Source organism: Micromesistius poutassou (genome assembly GCF_964030765.1).
Source record: "Micromesistius poutassou genome assembly, chromosome: 18".
NCBI classification, from domain to species: domain Eukaryota; kingdom Metazoa; phylum Chordata; class Actinopteri; order Gadiformes; family Gadidae; genus Micromesistius; species Micromesistius poutassou.
Window position 1 is genome coordinate 8,274,935 of NC_140288.1, and position 20,483 is coordinate 8,295,417.

Consider the following 20,483-nt stretch of genomic DNA (forward strand, 5'->3'; position numbering starts at 1 on the left):
CCCAAGGATGACCAGGCACACAGGGCTGCAGTCTAACATAAGATAATTTATTCAATTGGTAGCATGGAGCTTCAGGGTGAGCATAGCCAAAACAACAAACAAAACAATCTGACCCAAAACTAGCTTGCCTAACCAAAAACCAAAGAAAACAAAGATTACAGGATTCTAACCTCACTCCCTATAAACAAAACAGGAGAAAATAAAGATAAACCAAAAGAGCTACTCACCCCTACTACTACTACCTGGACTGCTAAAGTTTTAACACATCACAGTACAATGCCACATGATAAAGCCTGGTGCAGTTGGGAGCAGGGTCAAGAGAAGTTGAATGAATGTCTCCAGCGGCGGCCATTTATAGTAGCTCCACCCGTCCATGCACCAATCGGCAGCCAGCACCTGGGGAACACCAATGGTGGTAGCACCACCCTCAGGCAGGGAGGAACAGCACCTGGAGAGAGAGAGAGCCTAAGGGTGGTAGCACCACCACCCTCATCAGGCAGGGAGGAACAACAGAACAGAAGGAATCCACACAACACTGAAAAATACAAAAATGACCATGGGTCATAACACTCCGCAGAATGTGACATATAGAGAGGCTTGCCACTTGCGATGTGCGGCGAGAGAGAGAGAGAGAGAGAGAGAGAGAGAGAGAGAGAGAGAGAGAGAGAGAGAGAGAGAGAGAGAGAGAGAGAGAGAGAGAGAGAGAGAGAGAGATATCTCTTCTTGCTTGCGTCGGTGCCGGTGTTCCACCGGGGGGCAGCTGACTCTCTCATACACAGCTCACAGAGTAGTTAGAGATGGAGAAGTCACGTTTGTGGGCGTCGTCAAACGATAATCCTCAGCACCCCCACCTGGGCTCAGCGGGGGGCCCGGCCCACGGTGGTGCTGAGAAGGCCCATGCTGCTCAGGGCATGGTTGACCCGTGGAACCAGAGCCTGAGCCACCTTCAGCAGCCCCTCGTCCCGGACCAGGTCGCTCCTCTGCTGGCTGTTCTTCCTTCGGCGTACGTGGTGGAGGAGCCCCCGCTCTGGACCGATCTGGAGCGGTGGTGTTATGGTTATTCATCTGATGGCCGATATCGCTTACAAAGTGTTTATTAGTGCTGAAACGTTGAGCCAATTGAACAGAAGACTTTGTACGATTATCTTGCAGTTTAACATGTTCGATTTCAAAAGTTAATTCCTTTTTTTGAAGACAGCTTGAAAGATAGGTCTCCTCTACTGACTTGCAACGAGTGTTTTCCCCACTTGCCAAATTTTGATGACATTCGATGTTCATCAAATTGTGAACAAACTATCAATCGGAAGAGGCATGGATGAATGGATGAATGGACGATGTGTGGTACAGTGTGAACCACTGACCGTCTCTGTGCGGCCGTTGTTGAAGTGGGTCTGGACGGCGTGGACCTCCATCTGGAGGACGCTGCGTGGATCCAGGACCAGCTTCCCGCTCCGAAGGCCCGACCCGTCCGTCTCCCTCAGCGTATGCTCCAGGAAGTTGGTGCCGGGAAGGTGCTTCCACTCCGGAAGGTCGTACCTGCAGAGGAGGGACAGGTTAGGGCTTAGGGCTAACCCTAAAGAAGGAAAAGGTTGGGACTGTGTGTGTTGTAGAACGAAGGAAAAGTTTGGGACTGGGTAGTTGAATTAATTTGTGTTTTTCGTTTGTTATCTCGCGGCTGAAACACATACTTGCTGTTTTCCGGCTTTTCCTCCTGAGGGAAAACATTGTTGGGAAAGTAGAAGTTGACATTCTCTCCATGGGCCTTCTCCAGATCAGACATCAACGTTTGAAAAGACACGTTGCCTGTCAAACGATTCACTTCATCATCATCATCATCATTCACATTGTTAAGAACTCTCAGTTAGGTCTCAACGCCACTTTGGGAAACCTAGTCTCATGAGAACATGGTGCCATCTCAGGTCCCATCGTGAACCTGGTGGAAGCCTTTTCTAGAAAGGACAAGATGCTCGGCCTAATCAGTGCTCTGCAGAGGGAGTTTCAGGTCATGACGGACAAGGAGCAGCATGGTCCACAGAATTTAAAACTCCACAGGAGAAGTGATCGACCAAGCAATCAGAAGTTATTGTAAATAGACTGACGAACCACGTTAAAAGATTAAGAGAAGTCTACATTAACATCTAAGACCACAAGCACCAAGTCGTTTAAAGGGGTAGTTCAGGATTTTGGACATCGGGTCTCATTTCCAAGTGAGCCAGTGTGTTATTTATCATTGGAGACCATTTTCAACACTTTTCATTCAGTCCTTCTAGTTGCAGAAATCGCTGGTGCTAGGCTAGCGCAACTCAAGGGGAACTGCTAGCCTGCCAATAAAAACAGTTTTACCCACTCCCGAGGCAAACCAATTATAATGCCAGACTATCGATGTAAATGTCTGTGTTGATAGAATAGTGTTAGAAATAAACTTACCCTTGCATCGCACTGCATTTAGTTTATAATCCCTGTAGTTGGAAGCAAGCTACGGCAGCGGCGGACTGATATTACCTAGAGTGCGCTTCTCTGTTTACCTTCTGCTGTAGTGAATTGAATTGGTTGCTACACCGGAGCAAAGTGAAATTCCGCCGCTGCTGAGAAAGTAGTCCCCCAAAATGTAATGTGATCACTGCGATACAAGGATAGTTTTATTTCTAATATTATTCTATCAACACAGACATTTACATCGATAGTCTGGCATTATAATTGGTTTGCATCGGGTGTACTTTGGAGTGGGTAAAACTGTTTTTATTGGCAGGCTAGCAGTTCCCCTCGAGTTGCGCTAGCCTAGCACCAGAGATTTCTGCAACTATAAGGACTGAATAAAAAGTGTTGAAAACGGTCTCCAATGATGAATAACACACTGGCTCACTTGGAAATGAGACCCGATGTCCAAAATCCTGAACTACCCCTTTAAACCAATTGCCAATATTTAAAGCTGCGCCCATATTTGGTCATCAACGGATGCACAGCAAAGGCCAGATGGAAATTAATTTTGCACACTTTGAGTCTTTTGAGGCCAGAGCCGACCTACCGGTGGGCAAGATCACCTCATCTGGGTCGTGCATGAGGACGTATCGGGACTGGTGCATGTTCCTGTAGAGACAGTCGTTGTTGGCGGGGATCTGGCCGTAGTAGTGGATATCCCCGGGCGAGATCGACGGCAGCCAGCTGGAGGAAGGTTTCAAGTGGGAGTCGATCGGCCAGGGCAACACCTGGAGAAAACCCACCTGTGCCCGAATGCGATCATGTTTTAGGGGACCTTTGTGGGCTACAGTCTGGAAATAACTGTACACTTACATGGTGTCATCTGAAAGATGCACTATAGGGTATAACTGAACCAATTCAAACACGGCACATGAAATGTTGGAGAGGATGAGAATACGGGTTATGACCCTGTGATTTATGACTTTGCTGTCCATGTCATGAACCTTCCCTAACCTTTGACCCAATTATCAATTAGCACACTCACCCCCCTTGTATTTTCTGAACATTTTGGGGGGGGGTAACCATATGATAAACCAGCCCCTAATCGTAATTGATTCTTCTTTAAGTTCTTTAAACATCAGTCACACAGGGATGTATTTTTGTTGTTGAAAAATGGGTTGGTTGGGTTGGGGTGTGCCAGTTGGTTATTTGGTCCAAGGTCAGGTACATGGTGCGGACACCAAATCCAGAAAACACAGAGTCATAAAATGTCTTCACCTCCGGTGTTCTTATCCCCTCCAATGTTAATGTTTTCCTCTGTCCCTTGTGATGTAGTGCAACACCAAGACTCCCACACTCTTAGCTCGTCCGCGTACATTGGCGGAGTAGTACTGAAGCACCGTCTCCATGGTAGCAGAGCAGCTCGTCTTGTATATGAAGGCCTTCTGGATCCCTAGCAGTTGGTAGAGCTCCATCGCCTGCACAAACACACAAGCACACTTTTCTTTCCATTTCTGTTTCATTTGACCAGGTCCTCTAAGCCGACTTGTTTCTGCTGTTCTTTACAGCCATCACATCAGGGACGACTTCTCAGGACTGATGTTGCAAGTGAGCTCAGAGTGCAGAGCCGTGTTGCGGGTGAGAGTCCAGACCTGGACGAACTGCAGCACGTTGTCGTAGCGGTTGAACAGGGTGGGCATGCAGAGAGTGAAGTTCAGGGGCAGACGGGACGGCTCCGGGGCGTGGCGGTTCAGGACGGGCAGGAAGGTGAGGTCAGAGAGGTCCTCGCCATTCTCCGACACCAGCCCCACGTACCTGGGAATCGGTCACACCCAACATTAAAGGTGACATATTATACCACCAGTTGTGAGTGTGATTTGCCGTTACAAGCCATTTGAAAATCTGCCTCTTCTGACATCACAAGTGGGTGTGTCCACCTAGATGTATGACGGATAGATGAGCAACGTTTGCTACAGTCCACTGGATAGGCTGGTGGACTGATCTATCCAGCACACATCTAGGTGGACACACCCACTTGGGATGTCAGAAGAGATATATATTCAAAATTGGCTTGTAACGCTAATCACACTCACACCTGGTGGTATAATATGTCACCTTTTAAAAAAACAAAAAGGCTTTGTAACGTTGCATTTTAATCCAGCTGCCTTAGTAAACCATCTTTCCATGCAGTGAGATTACTCTACACTTGTGTAAACACAAGTGGCGTGCGTTGGAATTGTGATTCAAACAATACTGATGCATATCAGATTGTTTGCTTTGCTTTGGTTTCGGTCATGATTCAGACATGTTTAATTAAGATGGGCTTGGCTCTCTGGAGTGCAGAGTGGCTTCACCCAAACAGTTGAAGATGTGCATTGCCTCCCCTCTGTGTGAAGAGCCTACCTGGGCTGGCAGCCAGAGGGGATCAGGCACAGGAAGTCTCCCGTCCCGTATGCAAAGAAGTAGTTGGACACGTGGGTGGTGCGCCTGGCTGCCGCGGTAACCACCTCTCCTCGCTCTTGGCAGCAAAACACACAGCGACTCCACAGCGCCCGCTCCGCCTGCGGCACGATGGCGAGCAGCCGGACGCTCGCATCGGCCGTGCGGTGCTCACGGAACGCGTTGATCAGCAGCGTCTTGGAGCCCGCTACCCGGGTGAAGGCGTGGGACTGCACCCGGACACCGCACCGGTCGGCACTCTGCAGGTCCTATGGCAGGCAGAGCACAGGGAATGTCATCACTTCCTGTTTACACCAGAAATACAAGTGGAGTCCATTGAAATTAGATTGTACCCAGATACAGAAATTGAATCGCTACAAATCTGGGTTTGAAGTGGCATTAAACAGAACGCTTGTGTAAACAAAGGCCTGAAATGTAAAGGAGGTATATGTAGGCCTGTATGAGGGTAAAGATGTCATTTTTGCCGGTCGGGGTAATAATCAACTCACCAACTACTAGTTGATTGGTTTAATTGGTTTAATCAACCATTCCAACCATTACTCAGAGCATGGCACCAGTTGTACCCCGAGGGCCACAACTGATTCCCACAAGCCAAGTAACACACCAGTAATAATTGTGTAGATTTGTGTGTAGATTTCTCTGGGTTTGAACGTGGTTGGGAACATTTGGGATAATGCAAGTTCCGAATTAGCAGAATATATAATTGCTCTAGTCGATTTTAGATATTTTAAATGTGGAAAAGTTAAATCCAATACTTTAAATTAAAGCATTATATGAATAAAACATAAAAAAGTCTCTTTTCTTCTTAAAACTCATTGTTAGTGGTCTTACTAACAATGAGTTAGTAAGACCACAGTTCAACGTGTGTCCCTGTACACTGACGTAGTGTATGTGACTCGTCGCTCTCCGGTCCGACTGCGATCGCTGGTGGAGGGCGAACATCATCACTCCCATCAGAGACACCACCGGAGACAGAGCCAGGAGCACCCGCCCCCACGGTCGCCATGGCAACATGCTAATGTCACTACAGAGAAATGTAAGTAGTAGTTAGTAAGTAGCAGTGTTGCCACAGTTACCTTGAAAAAGCAATCTGATTACTGATTACTGACTACTCCTTTAAAAAGGAGTTCAGTAAAGTTAAGTAACGTAGTTACTTTACTGATTACTTGGTTTTTAAAGTAACTGCCTCAAAATAAAAATGACAACCGGTTTTGCCAATACTCACTTTATGGAACTGCATTTTAAACAGTAACGTTACTAAGTAGCGCGTTAGTGGCATCACTGGTAAGTAGTTAGTAGTTAGTAAGTAGTAGTTAGTAACGTCACTACTTGTACACACACACACACACTTAATACTTAAAGCTGCAAGCAGCATTTTACGGGTGCCAAGGCTAAATCCGACCAATAAGACCCCGTCAGACCATTAAGACCCTGATGAAGACAATTAAGACCTTTTTTGTTTGCATACGGTTGACAACGCTGGAATAGCCTCAGCTTGGATCTGGTGATGGGCGAACAAACTTTCATGACGGTACGTCAAAAGGCTGAGGAGTTATGAGTCTTTAAAGTTTACAATTGATCGCGTTAGCGCCCCCTATTGTCCTATTTTGATTAACTTTAGCCTGGTTAACCATGACCTATGCTTCTTTAAGTACACAAGTTTGGTGATGATTGAGCGCACAGACTTCACATGGAACCGTCGCAACGCAGTCGTTGTTATGTTAAGCCCGAGTTGCTAGACGACCCTGGCTGCAAATTAAATTTGCTGCCGCTAGGGGCGTCTAGATTTCTAGGCTGGCAGAAGGGTTCTCTGCTTATTAAAAGCAACCAACCTGTCGCAAAAGCAATCATAGGTCGAATGTACAGGTACTTTCCTCGCCACACCTGACAAAGAACATAACTGACAGTCACAGCCTACCTTACTCGAGTAGTTATTCATTTACATGTAAATGTAAATGTAAATACCTCACACACACACCACAACACAACACACACCAAAATAGAGTATTTTCACTCACCTTTGTCACCTTGTGTATAGTCAACGTCAAAATTACTCTGTGCTCAGATTGTCCTGGCTAAATCGATCCATAAGGCCCTCATTGTCACGAGAACCGATACTTCGGTACCAAGTCGATACCAAAATTCAAAAAACGTGACGGTACTCGTTTTTCTTAGTACCGTAGGTACCGAGGACGCAATTCCTCCGGACGTCACGTGGGCAGCATATACACCTACACGGGAACATGAAAGACGGCAACTGCAGCTGCAGCGAGTGCACCGGCTCCGCCTCGACTCGTCGATAAAAAGAATAGCAAGAATCGTGTCTGGAAGTACTTTGCGTTTGGAACGCTGCGCCGCGCGACTGTTTCAGACGGGACCCGTTTCAATGTTGCGCTTCTAAACACGCATGGTACGACTGCGTTCGGCATCACTTACTTGATGTTGTTTTGATTGAAGATCGGCAGGTTGTAGTGGGTGCGGCGGTGAATGTGCGTGCGTGTGCGTGTGTGTTGCGAGCGTATGCAATTTCAAAGTAAACAAACCAACTCAAAGCCGATGCATGCATCCAAAACTATTCGTTCAAAACCAAATCAACAAATCAAAAACAGCGTTGCTTATTCGCTTCAAATACTTTTTCTTTTCAAAACTTGGTAATTAATACGGCGCGGTACCGAGCGGTTGAAAACAATGTTGGCGTCTCCTGTGGCTGCCTTGCGCACCTGCGTTATATGACTTAATATTAGGTTGGAAGTTATGTTTTAAACCCTGCCATGCACGCAAGTGTAAACGCGAGCCGCATAGCTGCATGACTGCCTGCTTTCAGCGCGTATTTCTTTTTTATTATTATTACTTGAACGCTACATGCCACTGTTCTTTTTTTGTAATGTTAATAGTGGTTTATTTTTATTCATTACTTGAAGGCTACATGCCAGTGCCACTGTTTTTTGTAATGTTTAAATGTTTTTAATAAATAAAGTACATGGGATTTATTGTTTTGTTTTTGACCGTGGTATCGAATTGGGTTAGTTGGTTTAGTTGGGTTAGTTGGTTTATCGAGAATCGTGGAATTTCACTGGTATTGGTATCGACTACTAAATTTCTGGTATTGTGACATCCCTAATTCAGACTAGATACAGCTCTGTTGTGGATATCTTAAGGGCTCATTATGAGTTAGTGATCCGGATGGGCAAGGTTTAATCCCCAGCTCCTCCTAGATCCATGTCGAGGTGTCCCTGACAATGAAACACTCCTCCCAAGAGTTGGCTGCTGTCGGTGCATAGACGTGTCTATGGATGTGTGTGTGAATGAGTTGCTATGGAGTGTGTGTGGCTGATGACTGGAACAGCCCCGGACCTAGAGATGTGACTCTAGAGATTGAAATCTAGATCTGGGTGGGGCTGCGCACCTGTTGTGCATTGAGAAGTCGGTGAATAAACAAAAAGCGCTCTATAAACGATGTATTTTACCGTTTACATCCCAAGCATAACGAATCACACATTTGATTACATAAATACATATTTATAGGAAGTAAAGATAACATGGTAATGAATAGCACATTTACCATTCTATTATTTTATTGCCTTATTATTGCCCTGTGGAATTCAAGATGCCCTACCTTGGTTCAAACTATTTAAAGTGAAACACTTCTTCTATATACAAAAAAAAGGATTAGTGTTTTTACTCTTGACTCTTCACTCACCAATCGTAAGAAATCTTCCTTGCTGACCGACATGATAATCCCTTTAGGGCAGGTTGGTCTGCTTACAGGTCGAAGTAGACACAAGTAAATGTTACTGATACTTTTGACTTTTTTTTTGTGCAGTAGTAAGCTGTGCAATGGAAGAACTTTTAACAGTTATCAAGCAGGACTGAGTAGAAGGGATTTCTTTTTCAGAAATGGAATAGTTAAAGGACAATTCTGGTATTTAGCACATTGAGCCCCCTTTCTGGTTTGTCTAGGATGAAATAGAGTGGTTGACACCGACATTTTGACTATTGTGGCCTTTAGGAATAGTCAAATCTCCTAACCTTTATGCCTCTATGGCAGGCCGAATTGTCATTTATCAACCAAGTTTGACTATCTGGAAATAACATTGTAGATATCAACAACGTCATTCTGACTAGTCGTAATTACATTTTGAATAGTTGGAATATTCATTCAAGATATCTGTAACGTAATTGTGACTAGTCAAAACAACTGATAGAGATATCTGTAATTCAGTTTTGACTAGGAAAAACTGAATTACTGATATCTGCAATGACGTCACTGAAAACGACATTCAACTCGTCACACTTCTTAAATGACAATTGCAGATGTCTGTAATTCAGTTTTGACTAGGCAGAATTAAAGATATCTCAAACGACATAATATTGCAAGCCAATTTGACATAAATTCGCTAGACTGGATGTGTTGCAGATATTTTGCCTAGTCAATAAGAACATTTAGAATATACAGTTGGTGCCAGTTGCCATTTTATGACAGAGTCATAAAATGTCTTCACCTCCGGTGTTCTTATCCCCTCCAATGTTAATGTTTTCCTATGTCCCTTGTGATGTAATGCAACACTTTAAACAGTAACGTCAACCATGTATCTCCTGACACAATAGGCTTCTAATGGCATTCAGCTGTGGGGGGGCGGGGGCAGTAGCGGGATTGCGATCTGGGGCAGTAGCGGGATTGCGATCTGCGCCAGTACCGCGCCGAGACGCGCGTTAATGCTGGAATGCGATAAACCAGCGGGCCAATTGCATTACATTAATTGGGGACATTACATTATAACAGGGTCCGCGGGCGAAATTATTGACGGGGGGGGGGGGGTTGTACGGGATTACGGGCTGCCGGAGTTGACGCGCCAGGGTTACCGCGCCGAGACGCCAACTAACCTTAATACCTATTGCCATCTTTAGCTGACACAAACTCAAAATAGTGCCTGTATTTCCAGCTGGAAAAATCTCTCTCCTCCCTCCATTGTTGATTACGTTTGTGTCGCGGTGTAGCCTACTACACGTGAGTTGACGTCCTCAGGCGGAAACGTGATTTGTCGCGTACGTCACCCCGAGACGCAAGAAGAAAGCAAATATATATTTTTACTAAGGAAAATGACAAAAATAGTAACGCACAGTGACTTGGATAAGTAACTTTAATCTGATTACTGGTTTGGAAATAGTAACGCGTTAGACTACTTGTTACTGAAAAAAAGTAGTCAGATTAGAGTTACGCGTTACTAAGTAGCACGTTAGTGGCATCACTGGTAAGTAGTTAGTAGTTAGTAAGTAGTAGTTAGTAACGTCACTACTTGTACACACAGACACACACGCACACACACACACACACACACACTTAACACTTAAAGCTGCAAGCAGCATTTTACGGGTGCCAAGGCTAAATCCGACCAATAAGACCCCGTCAGACCATTAAGACCCTGATGAAGACAATTAAGACCTTTTTTGTTGGCATACGGTTGACAACGCTGGAATAGCCTCAGCTTGGATCTGGTGATGGGCGAACAAACTTTCATGACGGTATGTCAAAAGGCTGAGGAGTTATGAGTCTTTAAAGTTTGCAATTGATCGCTTTAGCACCCCCTATTGTCCTATTTTGATTAACTTTAGCCTGGTTAACCATGACCTATGCTTCTTTAAGTACACAAGTTTGGTGATGATTGAGCGCACAGACTTCACATGGAACCGTCGCAACGCAGTCGTTGTTATGTTAAGCCCGAGTTGCTAGACGACCCTGGCTGCAAATTAAATTTGCTGCCGCTAGGGGCGTCTAGATTTCTAGGCTGGCAGAATGGTTCTCTGCTTATTAAAAGCAACCAACCTGTCGCAAAAGCAATCATAGGTCGAATGTACAGGTACTTTCCTCGCCACACCTGACAAAGAACATAACTGACAGTCACAGCCTACCTTACTGGAGTAGTTATTCATTTACATGTAAATGTAAATGTAAATGTAAATACCTCACACACACACCACAACACACACCAAAATAGAGTATTTTCACTCACCTTTGTCACCTTGTGTATAGTCAACGTCAAAATTACTCTGTGCTCAGATTGTCCTGGCTAAATCGATCCATAAGGCCCTCATTCAGACTAGACACAGCTCTGTTGTGGATATCTTCATAAGGGCTCATTATGAGTTAGTGATCCGGATGGGCAAGGTTTAATCCCTAGCTCCTCCTAGATCCATGTCGAGGTGTCCCTGACAATGAAACACTCCTCCCAAGAGTTGGCTGCTGTCGGTGCATAGACGTGTCTATGGATGTGTGTGTGAATGAGTTGCTATGGAGTGTGTGTGGCTGATGACTGGAACAGCCCCGGACCTAGAGATGTGACTCTAGAGATTGAAATCTAGATCTGGGTGGGGCTGCGCACCTGTTGTGCATTGAGAAGTCGGTGAATAAACAAAAAGCGCTCTATAAACGATGTATTTTACCGTTTACATCCCAAGCATAACGAATCACACATTTGATTACATAAATACATATTTATAGGAAGTAAAGATAACATGGTAATGAATAGCACATTTACCATTCTATTATTTTATTGCCTTATTATTGCCCTGTGGAATTCAAGATGCCCTACCTTGGTTCAAACTATTTAAAGTGAAACACTTCTTCTATATACAAAAAAAAGGATTAGTGTTTTTACTCTTGACTCTTCACTCACCAATCGTAAGAAATCTTCCTTGCTGACCGACATGATAATCCCTTTAGGGCAGGTTGGTCTGCTTACAGGTCGAAGTAGACACAAGTAAATGTTACTGATACTTTTGACTTTTTTTTTGTGCAGTAGTAAGCTGTGCAATGGAAGAACTTTTAACAGTTATCAAGCAGGACTGAGTAGAAGGGATTTCTTTTTCAGAAATGGAATAGTTAAAGGACAATTCTGGTATTTAGCACATTGAGCCCCCTTTCTGGTTTGTCTAGGATGAAATAGAGTGGTTGACACCGACATTTTGACTATTGTGGCCTTTAGGAATAGTCAAATCTCCTAACCTTTATGCCTCTATGGCAGGCCGAATTGTCATTTATCAACCAAGTTTGACTATCTGGAAATAACATTGTAGATATCAACAACGTCATTCTGACTAGTCGTAATTACATTTTGAATAGTTGGAATATTCATTCAAGATATCTGTAACGTAATTGTGACTAGTCAAAACAACTGATAGAGATATCTGTAATTCAGTTTTGACTAGGAAAAACTGAATTACTGATATCTGCAATGACGTCACTGAAAACGACATTCAACTCGTCACACTTCTTAAATGACAATTGCAGATGTCTGTAATTCAGTTTTGACTAGGCAGAATTAAAGATATCTCAAACGACATAATATTGCAAGCCAATTTGACATAAATTCGCTAGACTGGATGTGTTGCAGATATTTTGCCTAGTCAATAAGAACATTTAGAATATACAGTTGGTGCCAGTTGCCATTTTATGACAGAGTCATAAAATGTCTTCACCTCCGGTGTTCTTATCCCCTCCAATGTTAATGTTTTCCTATGTCCCTTGTGATGTAATGCAACACTTTAAACAGTAACGTCAACCATGTATCTCCTGACACAATAGGCTTCTAATGGCATTCAGCTGTGGGGGGGCGGGGGCAGTAGCGGGATTGCGATCTGGGGCAGTAGCGGGATTGCGATCTGCGCCAGTACCGCGCCGAGACGCGCGTTAATGCCGGAATGCGATAAACCAGCGGGCCAATTGCATTACATTAATTGGGGACATTACATTATAACAGGGTCCGCGGGCGGAATTATTGACGGGGGGGGGGGGGTTGTACGGGATTACGGGCTGCCGGAGTTGACGCGCCAGGGTTACCGCGCCGAGACGCCAACTAACCTTAATACCTATTGCCATCTTTAGCTGACACAAACTCAAAATAGTGCCTGTATTTCCAGCTGGAAAAATCTCTCTCCTCCCTCCATTGTTGATTACGTTTGTGTCGCGGTGTAGCCTACTACACGTGAGTTGACGTCCTCAGGCGGAAACGTGATTTGTCGCGTACGTCACCCCGAGACGCAAGAAGAAAGCAAATATATATTTTTACTAAGGAAAATGACAAAAATAGTAACGCACAGTGACTTGGATAAGTAACTTTAATCTGATTACTGGTTTGGAAATAGTAACGCGTTAGACTACTTGTTACTGAAAAAAAGTAGTCAGATTAGAGTTACGCGTTACTAAGTAGCGCGTTAGTGGCATCACTGGTAAGTAGTTAGTAGTTAGTAAGTAGTAGTTAGTAACGTCACTACTTGTACACACAGACACACACGCACACACACACACACACACACACACACACACTTAACACTTAAAGCTGCAAGCAGCATTTTACGGGTGCCAAGGCTAAATCCGACCAATAAGACCCCGTCAGACCATTAAGACCCTGATGAAGACAATTAAGACCTTTTTTGTTGGCATACGGTTGACAACGCTGGAATAGCCTCAGCTTGGATCTGGTGATGGGCGAACAAACTTTCATGACGGTATGTCAAAAGGCTGAGGAGTTATGAGTCTTTAAAGTTTGCAATTGATCGCTTTAGCACCCCCTATTGTCCTATTTTGATTAACTTTAGCCTGGTTAACCATGACCTATGCTTCTTTAAGTACACAAGTTTGGTGATGATTGAGCGCACAGACTTCACATGGAACCGTCGCAACGCAGTCGTTGTTATGTTAAGCCCGAGTTGCTAGACGACCCTGGCTGCAAATTAAATTTGCTGCCGCTAGGGGCGTCTAGATTTCTAGGCTGGCAGAATGGTTCTCTGCTTATTAAAAGCAACCAACCTGTCGCAAAAGCAATCATAGGTCGAATGTACAGGTACTTTCCTCGCCACACCTGACAAAGAACATAACTGACAGTCACAGCCTACCTTACTGGAGTAGTTATTCATTTACATGTAAATGTAAATGTAAATGTAAATACCTCACACACACACCACAACACACACCAAAATAGAGTATTTTCACTCACCTTTGTCACCTTGTGTATAGTCAACGTCAAAATTACTCTGTGCTCAGATTGTCCTGGCTAAATCGATCCATAAGGCCCTCATTCAGACTAGACACAGCTCTGTTGTGGATATCTTCATAAGGGCTCATTATGAGTTAGTGATCCGGATGGGCAAGGTTTAATCCCCAGCTCCTCCTAGATCCATGTCGAGGTGTCCCTGACAATGAAACACTCCTCCCAAGAGTTGGCTGCTGTCGGTGCATAGACGTGTCTATGGATGTGTGTGTGAATGAGTTGCTATGGAGTGTGTGTGGCTGATGACTGGAACAGCCCCGGAACAGGAACAGGACCTAGAGATGTGACTCTAGAGATTGAAATCTAGATCTGGGTGGGGCTGCGCACCTGTTGTGCATTGAGAAGTCGGTGAATAAACAAAAAGCGCTCTATAAATGATGTCTTTTACCATTTACATCCCAAGCATAACGAATCACACATTTGATTACATAAATACATATTTATAGGAAGTAAAGATAACATGGTAATGAATAGCACACTTACCATTCTATTATTTTATTGCCTTATTATTGCCCTGTGGAATTCAAGATGCCCTACCTTGGTTCAAACTATTTAAAGTGAAACACTTCTTCTATATACAAAAAAAAGGATTAGTGTTTTTACTCTTGACTCTTCACTCACCAATCGTAAGAAATCTTCCTTGCTGACCGACATGATAATCCCTTTAGGGCAGGTTGGTCTGCTTACAGGTCGAAGTAGACACAAGTAAATGTTACTGATACTTTTGACTTTTTTTTTGTGCAGTAGTAAGCTGTGCAATGGAAGAACTTTTAACAGTTATCAAGCAGGACTGAGTAGAAGGGATTTCTTTTTCAGAAATGGAATAAAGGACAATTCTGGTATTTAGCACATTGAGCCCCCTTTCTGGTTTGTCTAGGATGAAATAGAGTGGTTGACACCGACATTTTGACTATTGTGGCCTTTAGGAATAGTCAAATCTCCTAACCTTTATGCCTCTATGGCAGGCCGAATTGTCATTTATCAACCAAGTTTGACTATCTGGAAATAACATTGTAGATATCAACAACGTCATTCTGACTAGTCGTAATTACATTTTGAATAGTTGGAATATTCATTCAAGATATCTGTAACGTAATTGTGACTAGTCAAAACAACTGATAGAGATATCTGTAATTCAGTTTTGACTAGGAAAAACTGAATTACTGATATCTGCAATGACGTCACTGAAAACGACATTCAACTCGTCACACTTCTTAAATGACAATTGCAGATGTCTGTAATTCAGTTTTGACTAGGCAGAATTAAAGATATCTCAAACGACATAATATTGCAAGCCAATTTGACATAAATTCGCTAGACTGGATGTGTTGCAGATATTTTGCCTAGTCAATAAGAACATTTCGAATATACAGTTTCCCCCTTGTGATGCAATGCGATGCTTGTGATGTAATGCAACACTTTAAACAGTAACGTCAACCATGTATCTCCTGACACAATAGGCTTCTAATGGCATTCAGCTGTGGGGGGGCGGGGGCAGTAGCGGGATTGCGATCTGGGGCAGTAGCGGGATTGCGATCTGCGCCAGTACCGCGCCGAGACGCGCGTTAATGCTGGAATGTGATAAACCGGCGGGCCAATTGCATTACATTAATTGGGGACATTACATTATAACAGGGTCCGCGGGCGGAATTGTTGACGGGGGGGGTTGTACGGGATTACGGGCTGCCGGAGTTGACGCGCCAGGGTTACCGCGCCGAGACGCCAACTAACCTTAATACCTATTGCCATCTTTAGCTGACACAAACTCAAAATAGTGCCTGTATTTCCAGCTGGAAAAATCTCTCTCCTCCCTCCATTGTTGATTACGTTTGTGTCGCGGTGTAGCCTACTACACGTGAGTTGACGTCCTCAGGCGGAAACGTGATTTGTCGCATACGTCACCCCGAGACGCAAGAAGAAAGCAAATAGGGGAGAGTGGGGTGAGTAGTGCCACTTTTTACCCAAAGTGACTTTAAAGTGAGGCCATGACAGTAATGTCTCCAAATGAAATATGTATGTATATTTCAGGATGTGGTGCATCCCTGGCAACAATAACTATGGATCTGAAATAAACTGTTTAAGAAATATAGCTTTCAGAAAAAAAGTGGTCTCGTGGCACAACTTGCCCCCGGTGCAGGGTAAGTTGTGCCTTTGGAGAGAATACGTTGGGGTAAATTGTGCCATTAATATATATCTCATAAACTGTAATGCTATATAAAAGCAAGACAAATCCATTAGAAAATGACTAATTTAAGGTTTATTTAAAGTAAATATAGGGTTCCAACCAGGATAATGCTGAACATCCTTTCTTCTACACCAAGAAGAAGACAAGAACAAAAGAACAAAATGAGAAAGAAAACAAGAACAAAATTAAATTCATAATCAGGCCGTAATTGACTGAAAACCACAGATCCGGCCTACTACTTAACACTCCCCTTGTCGATGCTGCAGGGGAATATGAACTTCTCCTCCCTTCTGGCTGTACCACCAAGATTTTTTGGTGTTGGTAGTTTTCGGAGCACATCACCTCTAGGGATTGTCTTTAAATGTGAAGATGGGCTTTCCATCCACCTCTTACAACTTTGCCTTAGAAATTTTGCACTGATGTCGGCATCATCAACCTTCTCCACCAATCCAACGTAATTATAGGTTGTAGTTTTATCTGCAAAGCTCACAATGACAAAGTCACTGGCAGACAGATCTTTGACCTGTGGCATTGGTTGGCTCCTTGTGTGATGGTACAGGCAGGTCAGACCGGTCAGGAAGATATCCCTGTTCAACGGAAATATGCCCGTTGCTCTGAAACCTGGTGTGATGTGTGTGGGTGTCATTGCAGGCATAAGTTCTGCAACCTCGTAAATCAATACGGTTCGACCAGGATGTGTGCGCATCCAACCATCCGTCGCTCTGTTGTAGTAGGTTTTCAAAAGGTTGGCAAAACTCACCCCAACCCTACCATTTTGCAAAACTAGCATGATTCAGCAGTTTAGGGATAACATTGTGCTAACTGTATAGACTCATAGTGTAGCATACTAAAGCACTAAAACATGTGTCAAATGTTTTCAAACTTGTCTATAATTGTTCAGACGCAACAATCAAAAAACCTTGATCATAGAAATTTTACTTTGAAAGGCAAAAAACGTTTTTTGAGCTTAAATGTGCAAACCTCTCATTCCATGTGTCTCCCTTCTTTGCAGGATGAGTCTAATGGATGGCTCTTCAAAAATATGTGGTCACATGACCAATTTTTTCTATGGTTTTCTAGAAACAAGGGGTGGCACTATTTCCCCACTGGCACAACTTACTCCACTCTCCTATATATTTTTACTAAGGAAAATGACAAAAATAGTAACGCACAGTGACTTGGATAAGTAACTTTAATCTGATTACTGGTTTGGAAATAGTAACGCGTTAGACTACTTGTTACTGAAAAAAAGTAGTCAGATTAGAGTTACGCGTTACTAAGTAGCGCGTTAGTGGCATCACTGGTAAGTAGTTAGTAGTTAGTAAGTAGTAGTTAGTAACGTCACTACTTGTACACACAGACACACACGCACACACACACACACACACACACACTTAACACTTAAAGCTGCAAGCAGCATTTTACGGGTGCCAAGGCTAAATCCGACCAATAAGACCCCGTCAGACCATTAAGACCCTGATGAAGACAATTAAGACCTTTTTTGTTGGCATACGGTTGACAACGCTGGAATAGCCTCAGCTTGGATCTGGTGATGGGCAGACAAACTTTCATGACGGTACGTCAAAAGGCTGAGGAGTTATGAGTCTTTAAAGTTTGCAATTGATCGCTTTAGCACCCCCTATTGTCCTATTTTGATTAACTTTAGCCTGGTTAACCATGACCTATGCTTCTATAAGTACACAAGTTTGGTGATGATTGAGCGCACAGACTTCACATGGAACCGTCGCAACGCAGTCGTTGTTATGTTAAGCCCGAGTTGCTAGACGACCCTGGCTGCAAATTAAATTTGCTGCCGCTAGGGGCGTCTAGATTTCTAGGCTGGCAGAATGGTTCTCTGCTTATTAAAAGCAACCAATCTGTCGCCAAAGCAATCATAGGTCGAATGTACAGGTACTTTCCTCGCCACACCTGACAAAGAACATAACTGACAGTCACAGCCTACCTTACTGGAGTAGTTATTCATTTACATGTAAATGTAAATGTAAATACCTCACACACCACAACACAACACACACCAAAATAGAGTATTTTCACTCACCTTTGTCACCTTGTGTATAGTCAACGTCAAAATTACTCTGTGCTCAGATTGTCCTGGCTAAATCGATCCATAAGGCCCTCATTCAGACTAGACACAGCTCTGTTGTGGATATCTTCATAAGGGCTCATTATGAGTTAGTGATCCGGATGGGCAAGGTTTAATCCCCAGCTCCTCCTAGATCCATGTCGAGGTGTCCCTGACAATGAAACACTCCTCCCAAGAGTTGGCTGCTGTCGGTGCATAGACGTGTCTATGGATGTGTGTGTGAATGAGTTGCTATGGAGTGTGTGTGGCTGATGACTGGAACAGCCCCAGAACAGGAACAGGACCTAGAGATGTGACTCTAGAGATTGAAATCTAGATCTGGGTGGGGCTGCGCACCTGTTGTGCATTGAGAAGTCAGTGAATAAACAAAAAGCGCTCTATAAATGATGTCTTTTACCATTTACATCCCAAGCATAACGAATCACACATTTGATTACATAAATACATATTTATAGGAAGTAAAGATAACATGGTAATGAATAGCACATTTACCATTCTATTATTTTATTGCCTTATTATTGCCCTGTGGAATTCAAGATGCCCTACCTTGGTTCAAACTATTTAAAGTGAAACACTTCTTCTATATACAAAAAAAAGGATTAGTGTTTTTACTCTTGACTCTTCACTCACCAATCGTAAGAAATCTTCCTTGCTGACCGACAGGTCAGCAAGACTGACCTGTCGAAGACCAAGACCAAGACTCCCACACTCTTAGCTCGTCCGCGTACATTGGCAGAGTAGTACTGAAGCACCGTCTCCATGGTAGCGGAGCAGCTCGTCTTGTATATAAAGGCCTTCTGGATCCCTAGCAGTTGGTAGAGCTCCATCGCCTGCACAAACACAAGCACACTTTTCGTTCCATTTCTAATCCAATAATAAATACAATTTTCATTAATTGACAACTTTAAACTCTTATATATATATATTATATACTTTAAACTTAAATTCATATTGTATTTGTCTCATTTGACCAGGTCCTCTAAGCCGACTTGTTTCTGCTGTTCTTTACAGCCGTCATATCAGGGACGACTTCTCGGGACTGATGTTGGGACTGAAGTGTGAGACCTGCAGTGGTGATTTCTCTAAGACTGCAAGGGAAGCTCAGCTTCCCCTAAAATTAAAAAATTAAATGGTCAAATATATACTGTTGTGTTAACATTTCATTGACTAAAAATGCGTTAGGACACGTCCATCTCGAAGACGAGTTCGTTCAGAATCAGCTGCTTATCGCAGGTCGACTGACTCGACGTCCTTCTCATACACTCCTGTAGCACCACAGTGCATTTGCCTCTTTGAGGCTCAGCGTCCATCCACTTCAATGGGGCTGCATAGAACAGCTTTTTTTAGTTTGTCGAAAGTCGACGGTCATTGGATAATGCTGCGATTATGTCCCTCCCACAGACGCTCAGCGTCTCTGGGGGTGAATGGAGGAGTGGTCTGGCCTGGACGCTGGGCTTCTGCGTGATGATTGGAGGGTCTGCGAAAGACTGAGTTGCCATTTGATTTACAGCTATTTTGAACTATAAAAAATCGCCAGAGCTCTCTCCATTCCTCAGTCCCATCGTGGATTTTGCAAGCGAGTCGAAAGACAAACTGCAACCTATTTCTTGATATTTGCTTGGCGAAATTGCTTGACAATTTTCATCGTACATTTCATACACTTATTCACACAATTCCTTGCTTCAGTTTAACATAATTCCCACATTTCCTTGTTCAAGTTTAATATCGTTTTGGTAGTTGGCCATTACTTTGATTCAGGGAGCCTGAGGTCTGAACTTCAAGTCCTGTATTCAGATCAGGACTTGCAGGGTGACAGGGGAAAGCTGTGTGATTTCTTGGTGTTCCTTAAAGACATTGAGTTGGACAGTGCAATGCCTCAGCTTTACAAACTGTTCTCATTAGTGGCAACAATTTGAGCTACATCTGTAGGTATATAGAGAAGCTTCTCCTGTTTAAAGAGGCTCAAGTCCTACACCCGTATCACAATGGGCCAAGGCTGAGATACTGCTGCCCCTGCAATATTGACACATGTCAGATTGTTTGCTTTGGTTTCAGTCATGAGTCAGACATGTTTAATTAAGATGGGCTTGGCTCTCCAAGGCAAACAAAGTCTTCCTTTGTCTTTAGTCCTACTTCAAATGAACAACTTGGACACAGACAGCCAACCCCTCTTTTTAGATTATAGCCTAAAGTTAAACGGTTGGGAATATATTCTGCTCTACTGGATTACTGTTTTTGCGTGGTCCCCCGGATGTTAGGGGTCAAGAAG

At 43.6% G+C, this 20,483-nt stretch overlaps 1 protein-coding gene across 1 annotated transcript; it reads right to left on the reverse strand.

Moving 5' to 3' along the window:
* Positions 1-745: 745 nt before the first annotated feature.
* Positions 746-18,925, reverse strand: LOC311363093 (uncharacterized protein). Its single transcript, XM_084483023.1, has 9 exons — positions 18,845-18,925; positions 5,755-5,902; positions 4,822-5,126; positions 4,071-4,233; positions 3,795-3,896; positions 3,026-3,221; positions 1,689-1,803; positions 1,362-1,536; positions 746-1,037 (listed from the first exon to the last, which is right to left on the reverse strand). Exons 2-9 carry the CDS (start codon positions 5,890-5,892, stop codon positions 858-860), a joined length of 1,374 nt encoding a protein of 457 aa, XP_084339149.1. The 5' UTR covers positions 5,893-5,902; positions 18,845-18,925; the 3' UTR covers positions 746-857.
* Between the last annotated feature and the right edge of the window lie 1,558 nt (positions 18,926-20,483).

Coding starts and splice junctions, on each gene's coding strand:
- LOC311363093 (XM_084483023.1), bottom strand. CDS start 5,892: ATGTTGCCATGGCGACCGTGGGGGCGGGTGCTCCTGGCTCTGTCTCCG. Junction 3,897..4,070: donor ACGTGCTGCAGTTCGTCCAG/GTCTGGACTCTC, acceptor GTGTTTGTGCAG/GCGATGGAGCTCTACCAACT. Junction 1,537..1,688: donor GAAAAGCCGGAAAACAGCAA/GTATGTGTTTCA, acceptor CCTCCTCTGCAG/GTACGACCTTCCGGAGTGGA.